Source organism: Myxocyprinus asiaticus, chromosome 36 (assembly GCF_019703515.2).
Source record: "Myxocyprinus asiaticus isolate MX2 ecotype Aquarium Trade chromosome 36, UBuf_Myxa_2, whole genome shotgun sequence".
In the NCBI taxonomy this organism is placed as follows: Eukaryota; Metazoa; Chordata; class Actinopteri; order Cypriniformes; family Catostomidae; genus Myxocyprinus; species Myxocyprinus asiaticus.
Window position 1 is genome coordinate 30,773,755 of NC_059379.1, and position 11,324 is coordinate 30,785,078.

An 11,324-nucleotide genomic window follows, 5' to 3' on the forward strand; every position below is an offset into this window, starting at 1 on the left:
CTACACAAATTTGTCAATAAAAATCTGAAGAAACAGGCAGTCTGTTTCTTTAGTCATTAAAAAAATGCGGAACTCATCAAATGTGGAGACAGGTGGCAATACGCCATTAATATTTACAATTACATTGTTTAGCCTTGATACTATAATTTTACAAAAAGTAGTTTATTACAGTATACTTATAAAACATTATGGCATTTTAAGTGCAATCACTTACATGAAAACTAATACAATATTCACAGTAATTGCCTCAAAGACGTAGTAACTGAGCTGAAGCACTGGGTGGCAGTATTGCACTTCTACTGGCACGTTTCACGCGCTTCTCGTGTGAATGGAAAACGCCTGTATAAACGAGAAGTGGCAAAATCGCAAGCAAAGCCTGCCGCCCACCGCGTCCCATGTAAAACCGCCTTAAGGCAGCATAAAAGTAATCCATATGATGATAAATCTCCACTTTAACTTTCACATTCTTCTTTTGTTTTTGCCGATTCGTATTCTTTTCCCATATCGCCACCTACTGGACAGAGATAAAAATGTATAGTAAAAAAGGACTTAAATATTGATGTTTCTCACTCACCTATCATATGGTTACTGAAGATATGGTTTAAAACACTGTAGTCTTATGGATTACTTTTATGCTGCTTTTATGTGCTTTATGGAGCGATGATGTAACTCAGCGTTCTGGCCACCATTCACTTGCATTGTATGGACCTACACAGATATTCTCCTAAAAATCTTCATTTGTGTTCTGCAGAAGAAAGTAAGTCATACACATCTGGGATGGCATGAGGGTGAGTAAATGATGAGAGAATTTTAATTTTTGGGTGAACTAACCCTTTAAAGGAACTTTGCCGACTTTTTTGAAAGCAAAATATTTGGTGTATTGCTGCTGTTTATCACTGTTTCAGTTCAGTTATATAAAGTATGGTGTTTGCAGTTTTATTATTGTATAATAAGGATACATTTTTGTTCAATTTAATATCGTCACCCTTGTTGAACACTTACGAAAATTAACCATGGTTTTACTATAGTAATATTGTGGTAGCTAATCATGACTGTAGTAACATAGGTAATTTTGTGGTTACTATGGTTTTACTACAAATACCATGGTTAAACAATGGTTTCTGTAGTAAAACCATGGTTAATTTTCTTGAGGGAATGTCACCCTAATTAAATAACTATCAGGTGATATTATTGAATTCTGCAGTCAGTACTTCTGATTGCAGAATTAAATAATATAATCCAATTGTTATATATCTAAAACAAAATATTTAATTTAAATAGCTTCAATGTAGTTATAGCTACTTTTTGTTAGTAACTTGTAGTGTAGCTAACTACTCTTTTAAAATAGTAGCTTGACTGTAGTTGAAATACTTAAACTTATGAGTAGCTTGCAGCTTGGGACGTTACAGGTCCAAAGTATCTTCCCCAACATTAGTACAATATTTACCACCTCTAACCAGGGAAACACAACATTAACAGTGTTTACATGATGTTGTAGACTCTATGGTGAGGACAGTTGCAGTATGTGCAGGGTCTGGAGCATCTGTCATTCAGGGAGTAAAAGCAGACCTTTACATCACAGGTATGTCACAAAGGACACTTGTTTAAAGTTGTCATTCACCAGTTTATTAGTAAGTCCCAGAATGACATCTGCTACACAACATTTTTCAGTACAAAGAACATGACAGTGCTTTTTGATATGCAGTTTAATATACAAACCTTATATAATCTCATCTGGATCTATATGTTTAGGTGAGATGTCCCATCATGAGGTTCTGGACGCTGTTTCCAAAGGGACGAGTGTGATTCTCAGTGACCATAGCAACAGTGAGAGAGGCTTCTTGGCCATATTCAAAGAGAGGTTGAACGCGCAACTGGGCGACACGGTTAGCGTAGCTATCTCGCAAAGAGACAGAGATCCGCTACAGGTGGTCTGATCTCGTCCAGTCACACTGCCAGTTAGATTTCAGTCATTTTGGACTGTGCATAGAAATCACAAAGGATAATATTGTCCCTGCATGGTCTGACCTTAATTTTGTAAATGGCCAAGTAACATTGTCCCATAAAAAGTTCACCATGTCACATTAAAAAATCTATTTACAGCTCTTATTTCAAGGTGAATGTATTCAATTATTTATCTATTTGGAAGGCAATGTTTAGTGTGCTTTTGAAATATCTAATAAGTAGTGTGTGTGGGGGGGTGTTTTTTAATGTAGTTTGACAGCAGTGTGGGGTAGTCGGTCATAACTCCTGTAGCTCCCATTGCAAATGCAGCTTCCATGTCACTCTCCTCATTGCACACAAATAGCTGCACCTGAGACCGCAAACAAAAAGAGATGGGTTCGCTTTGGATTAGATTTGTAATTAATGTAATAGGATATACAGTATTTGAAAATGACCATTTCAGTTTTACACAACAAAGAAAGATGACATACCTGCAACCCCCTCTTGATCAAGTGTTCGAACAAAGATTTCCGCATGGTCAATCTGAACAAGCCATCAATAAACATTCAGCTCACATCAGCCAAACAAGGAACACAAGACTAACCGAAAAGCTAATGGATAAGGTCAACTCACAAGTAATTGTGCTAGCATCAAGCACAGAGAAGCCACTTACTTCTGAAGTAGAGACACTGCAAATCTTGTCTTCAAATAGTCTTCCTCTGGAATGTACGTCCTGAGAGATCACACATAACTATTGCATTAGTACAAAAGAAGTCAAATGCAATGTACTGTATATATAAGGCACATTCCAAGAATGTGTTACACTTTGGTGGCCCTTGATTTTTTTTTTTTAAAGCATTTGCGAATTCCATGTTTTTAGTTGTGAGAACAAAGATATGCAGTGTTGCGTGTAATCTGGATTATAAAAAATGTGTTATTACTTTACATTTTTACATGTGCATAATCAGATTACACTTACTTTATGGATTTATGGACTCGGGCTGTGACAAGTAGCAAATTGTTTGATTTTACGTTCGCTAATGTTTAATGCAAGGAGTGTAAATTGTTACATAGTACGCTTGATATTAGATTTTCATCAAAATATGCAATAAATCAAAAGTAAACAGATTAGATTACCTAAAAAGTGTAATCCAGAGCATTGCATTGCTTGTTACAAATTTAGTACTATATTACATTTCAGGAGTAATCTACCTAACAGTGTAGATATGTTAGATAAACCATTATCTAACGTAAAATTAACCTAGCATGAAAAGTAGCTAGTTGTAAACACATCAAATGATTAGAATTACACAACAGTGTCATAATGTTGACAATCTGTTGAATTGATATTCAGTTCATTGTAGTAAAAAACAGTTTTACATACTAAATATTAACATAATATATAGCTCTGTCTCATATTTTGCACACAACCCTGTTACCGCATGATTTTCTCCCAAATTCAGAAAATGTAATATTGCTTAAAATTGTGTTTCTACAGCATGGCAGAAACACAAGTAAATACATTTTTACAATGCATTTATTTTTTTAATTTTATGCAATTTGTATCTATTTTGATGTTTATTTAATATTTATTGCTAGAAAACAAAAATATTATTCACACAAAACACATTTTCAACTGTATTTAGATGTGTCTTAAATTTTGGGTAAAGGGTTGTAAAAATGGCAAACTTCATACATTCAAAGAATAATATTTTGGCCTATATTAAAAAAAAAAGTTCTCCCTTTTTCTCCCCAATTTGGAATGCCCATTTCCCAATTCCCTCTAGGTCCTCGTGGTGGCGTAGTGACTCGCCTCAATCCGGGTGGCGGAGGACGAATCTTAGTTGCCTCCGTGTCTGAGACAGTCAATCCATGCATCTTATCACATGGCTTGTTGAGCGTGTTACCGCTTAGACATAGCGCGTGTGGAGGCTTCACGCTATTCTCCATGGCATCCACACACAACTCACCACGCACCCCACCGAGAGCGAGAACCACATTATAGCGACCACGAGGTGGTTAGCCCATGTGACTTTACCCTCCCTAGCAACTGGGCCAATTTGGTTGCTTAGGAGACCTGGCTGGAGTCACTCAGCACGCCCTGGGATTCGAACTCACGAACTCCAGGGGTGGTAGTCAGCATCTTTTCTCGCTGAGCTACCCAGGCCCCAATTTTGGCCTATTTTTTATATGTACGCATTTCAATTTTATAACAAAATTCCATCAAATTTAATTGTGGAATATTAAACAAAATTAAATAAAACTTCAAATATTTATTTAAGATTACTCAGTTCGGTTTGATGGAATTTTATTATGAAAATTAAATATGTAAATCTTAAAATTGTTATAATTTTTTTTTTAGTATAGAAAATTGAATAGATAATAAAACTGCTTAAATATTAATTTATTTGACCTGAAAAAATTATGTTTCAGACCCTATTTTGCAACCTTTTTGTGGAAAATGGCATAAATATATCAGTAGAGTTCCTTCCGTTTCTTGTTAAATCAGCCAATAAATCTCTGAAGATTTGAAGAAACTTCAAACTCTGGTACGTTAATTACATTTCAATCCTTCCCACTATTCCAACTGTAGGCAGATTATTTAGACTGACCTGTTGATAATCCTGGGTAGGTAAAACATCAATATACTTTCACCTAGTGGCACAAAGGGAAGGAGCCCAGTATAGAAGAGCAATATAAGCAACAGTCCACGCATCAGAGTGAACATGTATGGCATGGATGGGTTCTACATAGACACACAAACACAGAGCAAATTACAGAAAAATTTAGGGTGAGCTCTCTATTTAATGCTTTTCCTTTTGGTAAGTTGTTATGTTAATAGATTTGCATAATATGTACTTGTAGCATTGGTGCTTGACCTAAAGCATCAGTAAACACGGACCAAAAACTGCAGTACCTCCTTCTTGCATTTAGCCATAGTTTCAGAATCCTCTGCAGCCCAGACGGTAATGCCCTCTCTGCCATAATGTTTCACGAGATTAGAGACCTGTAACAACATACAAGAAAGCAAAATGATTAATAATTGCATCAGGCCTAATGTGATTAAGACAAGTTAAGTTGGTTGATAGGAGTTTCACCATGACCAAAAAGGAATGTGATCCAGAAGCATTTCCTACTTGTGTTAATCATGTTAAAATGTCAGCATGGCCAGTTTGTCTAGGTCAATAGCACTGAGTATTGCTAAAATGACCTCACCTTTTTAATGAGCAGTTCATTGTTTTGTTTGATCTCAACTGTCATTGGCATGTTGGGAAATTTCTTGAAGACATCTTCCAGCAATGCAAACCGTTTGTCTTTACCTGAACTGTAATATCCTAAATGATGTGTAGCAAAGAACATTACTTTTGTCAGATATCCCTATTATCACTGCATTACCACTTAATAGCACATCTTTCTATATGTGCATGATTATACAAATTAAAATGACTGAAAAAATTACTTACCAACATAGAATGTGACCTCAAGTTTCTCTTCGTATAGAGGTAAATCCTGAAACATATATAAATAGAATTCAGAGATGTGCAAGACCTTTAATGGCAGTGAAAGTTTCAGATTAGTTTGGATGAGTAAGTCTTTACTTACATTAGTTGACATGCTATTTTATATAAACATGTACATATTTTACTAGGTGGACTATTTCCAGACTTGCCAGCCAGTATTCAGAGTATTGAAATTTGAAATATGTCCTAATAGGCAAGTTTTAGTTACATTTAAATGTTGTTTCGGCTAAAGCAGGTATTTCAATTGTATGCTGTATGATATAAATATTATATGTAATATGATATAAAAATAATATGAATGTTTAGATTATATTTTACCTAGTGTTTATGCTGCCTCATTATCATCAACGAAGCTTGTGCTTGCAAATATCTGTTTGGGTGTAAATGTGTAAAATGTGCTGGAAATATGCCCATATTAGAAAATCAGCATATTAGAATGATTTCTGAAGATCATGTGACACTGAAGACTGCAGTAATGATGCTGAAAATTCAGCTTTGATCACAGCAATAAATTGCATTTGACAATATATTCAAATAGAAAACAGTTATTTTAAATTGTAAAAATATTTCACAATATCACTGTTTTTGCTGTATTTTGGATAAAATAAATGCAGCCTTGGGGAGCAGAAGAGACTTCTTTTAAAAACACTTAAAATCTTACCAATCTAAAACTTTTAGATGGTAGTGTAGGTCTAAAGTTTTTAAGTAAATTCTTTATGTAAAGAAAATGTATAGACAGATTACTTCTTTTAACTTAAACTTGATTTTGTGAATAAGCTACAAACAATACATTCAATCATTAAGTCTCCTCACATTCATTCTCTCTCAGGGGAGGGGTCTTTGTCTCCTCAGGTGTGAATCACGTCAATATTCATGATCATCCACACCTCCTCGCATATGGCCTTTCTAACACTAAAAGTGTCTTACAAAAGTTAAATGACTATATTGTTTTGTATGAATGAGTGATCAGGATGGTTTTCACATCATTTTATAGCAAAAACTCTAGGCTACAAGATACAGTTCTCAAAAGTCTTGTGAACAAATGTTTAGTATGTGTTATATGGCCTTATTTACATGTTGTTCACATATTATTGTTGCCCAGTTTGTACTGAATACAGTGTTATCAGACTTTAGCCATTAATATGTTTTAAAGCAACTGAAAAAAGAACAAATGTCAAGGCATGTCAAACTTCTCCAAGGCCCAAAACACCCTCAGACCCCAGAGGGTTAAGGGTTAATGTGATTCAAGATCCTACCTGGTATCTAAGTGATGACAGTGTTTTGTCATATCCTGTTTGTCTTAGAAGGTTGTCATCATGTGAAACCACAACATAGCCATCCAGTGTGAGGTGACAGTCCATCTCCAACATATCAGTGCCCACATCAACAGCACTATCAAAGATATGACATTGACACTTTAGAAGGTTAAAGTGGAGGGACGGCTAGAAGAAAAATTGAATCAGCAAGAGAGAAACTCACTGTGTAAATGCTTCTATTGTGTTTTCTATCTTCTCTCCAGACCCTAGAAATCAAATAAACAATTCAAACTTAATGAACGTATCATTGTAATGAATTCAAGCAGAGGAAAAGTCATCATAATGTTCACTCTAAACAACAGATTTGAAATAAAACCTGTTGAGATTCCTGGAGAACAGTGAGAGAACCTTGAAGGTTAATTTTTTAATCCTCTATTAAATGTGCATTAAAGAACTGTCTTTAAGTCCCTCTTTCAATCTTTTCGATACAACCTGTACGGGCCGTTTTTATCAATTATTATTAGAATAAAACAACTTCCTTACGGTCCACTTTAAAGCTTCACAATTGAGAATCATAAAAGGTTTATCCAACAGACTACACTGTAAAGACAAAATTCTGTTAAATTTATGGTAAAGTACAGTTAGCTCCGGTGGCCAGAAATTTTCTGTAAAAATAAGCTGAATTCAGGCTTTTTGGGATGTAGTAATTAAAAAAAAATATTTTATTTTTCTCCCCAATTTGGAATGCCCAATTCCCACTACTTACTAGGTCCTCGTGGTGGCGCGGTTACTCACCTTAATCCGGGTAGTGGAGGACAAGTCTCAGTTGCCTCTGCTTCTGAGACAGTCAATCCGCGCATTTTATCACGTGGCTTGTTGTGCATGACACCGCGGAGACTTACAGCATGTGGAGGCTCATGCTACTCTCCGCGATCCACGGCAACTTACCACACACCCCATTGAGAGCGAGAACCACTAATCGTGACCACGAGGCGGTTACCCCATGTGACTCTACCCTCCCTAGCAACTTTGGTTGCTTAGGAGACCTGGCTGGAGTCACGCAGCACACCCTGGAATCGAACTTGCGACTCCAGGGGTGGTAGTCAGCGTCAATGCTCGCTGAGCTACCCAGGCCCCAAGGGATGTAGTCATTTAAATTTTGCCTGTATATTTTATGGTTCACTACGGTTTATATTATTAAATGATAAAAACTTAATAAACGTACCTTCTGGAGCTATAAAAGTCTGCTTTTCACTTTAATATGTGATGTTAATCTCTGTAGTAACTACAAAAGCCCACATGATGACTTAAAAATTCTTTAAGAGTGACCCTTCCAGGAGCAATAATTAATACACATGTAGAGACAAACACAAAACACCATCAGGGTAACACGTGACAGTAAAATAATGCAATATAACACAGAACACCCCAATGTACATAACTGAGATTAAAATGAAGAAGAAACAATTATTTCTTTAAATAATTATTACAATTAATTACAAAAATTGTTTTACACTCAATTATGAACCCTTTTTAAAAAGAACTGAATATATCAAATAACAAAGGGACCTTTATAGAGCCTAGAAGTTCAACTTTGAACCTATTTGATAGAGTTTACATTTTAAATTTAGTTTCTTGTGAGAGCAAAGGTATCTTGGAAATCAGCACTTCACAATGTTACCATGATTTTACAATCCAACAAATGCAATACACTATGCTATTTTGGTCTCAGTCATGAAACTTAAAGTGATAATCAAAAGAATATGAAAGACACTTGCCTCCCCTGTGTGAAATGTGTCTGCAGTAGAATCCCAGGTGTTTCTTCTTATGAAGAATGTATGGATTGTGTAGCAGGTAAAGAGAACAAACAACATAAACTCCTACAGCCAACAAGAAGAGAAGAACCCCAGTCACCACTTCCATTCTGACAACTGCATTAACCAGTAATTCCCTGACTAAATGAACTTTGACTCTCAGAGCCAGATATAATTATATACTATACGACTGTTAGTATTGCTACAGAAAGCAAATAATTGGTGCTCTATCAGCAGCTCTTTGGAGCTTTTCCTCAACCTGTTTTATAGGAGCTTTTCATTGTTCCTTCCTCTTTATGACTTATCTCATGCGGGTTTTATGGCATTTCATTCTGTTTAACCAAGCATTTGATCATACATGAGAATTGTGTGTAAGTTCAAGGGTTTGAGGTTAGGTATGATACTGTCGGAAATGGGGCTGAACCAAGGACTCAAATCTTACTCTTCCATTGTATATTGCAAAACATATCACATTGGAAACCTTAGAAATTTAAAAATAAGCTATTGTGATTGGAATAAAAGACTGATCTAAATGTGTCATTTTTTTTTTATCCGTTATCTGAACTCCTGTGGTTTGTGGCCACAGATACTGATTGTTTTAAAAGCACCACATGAATAGCTAACCTTCTGACTTGACCACAGAATCCATACTTCTTCTAAAGCTACATACTTCTTACTGTGTGACAACCACTCTCTAAGACTTTCGTGAGACATACACAATGTAAACCCCATCCCATTTTGTTCATGTTGTGATGCCTGGAAAGTCCTGCATGTCATAATGTTAAACCAAAAATGGTGATTCCATTTTAAAATGAAAACGATATTTTTTCCAGTATTTAATGTTAAATTATGGCATAAGTGAAGGTGTTAAGTGACGTGTGTCCAAAGTTTTATGTATTTGTATCAGGGACTAAAAACAAAATGTTTTTCATTTCGGTTTGTTCTGAAGAGAATCAGTATTTTTTTTTTTCATTTCGGTTTAGGCATTCTGCTGCCTCCTTTGCAATTGGTAACCAGTTAGAATGAAATTAAAGACTGGTTAATAAGAATCTTTGTAAAAAAAAAAAAAAAATTAATATGATATTACACCGTGCTAAAGGTGGGTGATATAATAGTTACAGTGTTACCAGATCTCTCAAGAAAAAAGCGACCTGGTCTGGGAAAACAAGCTCAAAATAAGTGAAAATAAGCAATTCATTTTTTTTCCCCATGAGGGGGAATTAACAGCATAGAAATCACAACAGGTAAAGTATACAATAGCCTATATAAAATAACATCTTTTCAAAAAATGCATTCTTGATATTAAACAGATTATGATATACACTATATTGCCAAAAGTATTCGCTCATCTGCCTTTAGACGCATATGAAATTAAGTGACATCCCATTCTTAATCCATAGGGTTTAATATGATGTCGGCCCACCCTTTGCAGCTATAACAGCTTCAACTCTTCTGGGAAGGCTTTCCACAAGGTTTAGGAGTGTGTTTATGGGAATTTTTGACCATTCTTCCAGAAGCACATTTGTGAGGTCAGACACTGATGTTGGACGAGAAGGCCTGGCTCGCAGTCTTCGCTCTAATTCATCCCAAAGGTGCTCTATCGGGTTGAGGTCAGGACTCTGTGCAGGCCAGTCAAGTTCTTCCACACCAAACTTGCTCATCCATGTCTTTATGGACCTTGCTTTGTGCACTGGTGCGCAGTCATGTTGGAACAGGAAGGGGCCATCCCCAAACTGTTCCCACAAAGTTGGGAGCATGGAATTGTCCAAAATCTCTTGGTATGCTGAAGCATTCAGAGTTCCTTTCACTGGAACTAAGGGGCCAAGCCCAGCTCCTGAAAAACAACCCCACACCATAATCCCCCCTCCACCAAACTTCACAGTTGGCACAATGCAGTCAGACAAGTACCGTTCTCCTGGCAACCGCCAAACCCAGACTGGTCCATCAGATTGCCAGATAGAGAAGCGTGATTCGTCACTCCAGAGAACGCGTCTCCACTGCTCTAGAGTCCAGTGGCGGCGTGCTTTATACCACTGCATCCGACGCTTTGCATTGCACTTGGTGATGTATGGCTTGGATGCAGCTGCTCGGCCATGGAAACCCATTCCATGAAGCTCTCTACGCACTGTTCTTGAGCTAATCTGAAGGCCACATGAACTTTGGAGGTCTGTAGCGATTGACTCTGCAGAAAGTTGGCGACCTCTGCGCACTATGCGCCTCAGCATCCGCTGACCCCGCTCTGTCATTTTACGTGGCCTACCACTTCGTGGCTGATTTGCTGTCATTCGCAATCGCTTCCACTTTGTTATAATACCACTGACAGTTGACTGTGGAATATTTAGTAGCGAGGAAATTTCACGACTGGACTTGTTGCACAGGTGGCATCCTATCACAGTACCACGCTGGAATTCACTGAGCTCCTGAGAGCGGCCCATTCTTTCACAAATGTTTGTAGAAGCAGTCTGCATGCCTAGGTGCTTCATTTTATACACCTGTGGCCATGGAAGTGATTGGAACACCTGAATTCAATTATTTGGATGGGTGAGCGAATACTTTTGGCAATATAGTGTATTTATAATTAATATTATATATTTATAATATTTTATAATATATTATAAAAAATAAAAAAAATGTATGCTGTACGTCTTAGTATTGCTACAGGAAGCAAATCATCGGTGCTCTATCAGCAGCTCTTTGGTGTAATACCTGAGCTTTTCCTCCACCTGTTTTTATAGGAGCTTTTCAGTATTCCTTCCTCTGCATGTCTTATCTCATGCAGGTTTTATGGC

General features: G+C 36.7%; 2 protein-coding genes across 3 annotated transcripts in view; one reads left to right on the forward strand and one right to left on the reverse strand.

Annotated features, from left to right (window-relative positions):
• LOC127427395 (NIF3-like protein 1) overlaps window positions 1-2,109 on the forward strand; it is a 173,214-nt gene extending 171,105 nt beyond the window's left edge. For both annotated transcript variants that reach the window (XM_051674989.1, XM_051674988.1), the window contains exons 6-7: window positions 1,499-1,582; window positions 1,753-2,109. In XM_051674989.1, the coding sequence (XP_051530949.1) occupies window positions 1,499-1,582; window positions 1,753-1,937 (269 nt within the window). In that variant the 3' untranslated portion in view covers window positions 1,938-2,109. The remainder of the gene's footprint in view (window positions 1-1,498; window positions 1,583-1,752) is intronic.
• Window positions 2,110-2,170: 61 nt separating this feature from the next.
• On the reverse strand, window positions 2,171-9,053 carry gdpd3b (glycerophosphodiester phosphodiesterase domain containing 3b). The gene is made up of 10 exons (XM_051675036.1): window positions 8,500-9,053; window positions 6,945-6,987; window positions 6,722-6,857; window positions 5,409-5,454; window positions 5,161-5,279; window positions 4,862-4,951; window positions 4,557-4,690; window positions 2,618-2,677; window positions 2,436-2,487; window positions 2,171-2,314 (listed from the first exon to the last, which is right to left on the reverse strand). Exons 1-10 carry the CDS (start codon window positions 8,642-8,644, stop codon window positions 2,177-2,179), a joined length of 963 nt encoding a protein of 320 aa, XP_051530996.1. The 5' UTR covers window positions 8,645-9,053; the 3' UTR covers window positions 2,171-2,176.
• Window positions 9,054-11,324: the final 2,271 nt, after the last annotated feature.

What these genes read in the sequence shown, in the direction of transcription:
- gdpd3b (XM_051675036.1), bottom strand. Translation starts at nt 8,644, where the DNA reads ATGGAAGTGGTGACTGGGGTTCTTCTCTTCTTGTTGGCTGTAGGAGTT. An exon ending in ACACATTTCACACAGGGGAG is followed by an intron (nt 6,988 to 8,499) that starts GCAAGTGTCTTT and finishes TTTGATTTCTAG; the next exon opens with GGTCTGGAGAGAAGATAGAA. An exon ending in CTACCCAGGATTATCAACAG is followed by an intron (nt 2,678 to 4,556) that starts GTCAGTCTAAAT and finishes GTGATCTCTCAG; the next exon opens with GACGTACATTCCAGAGGAAG.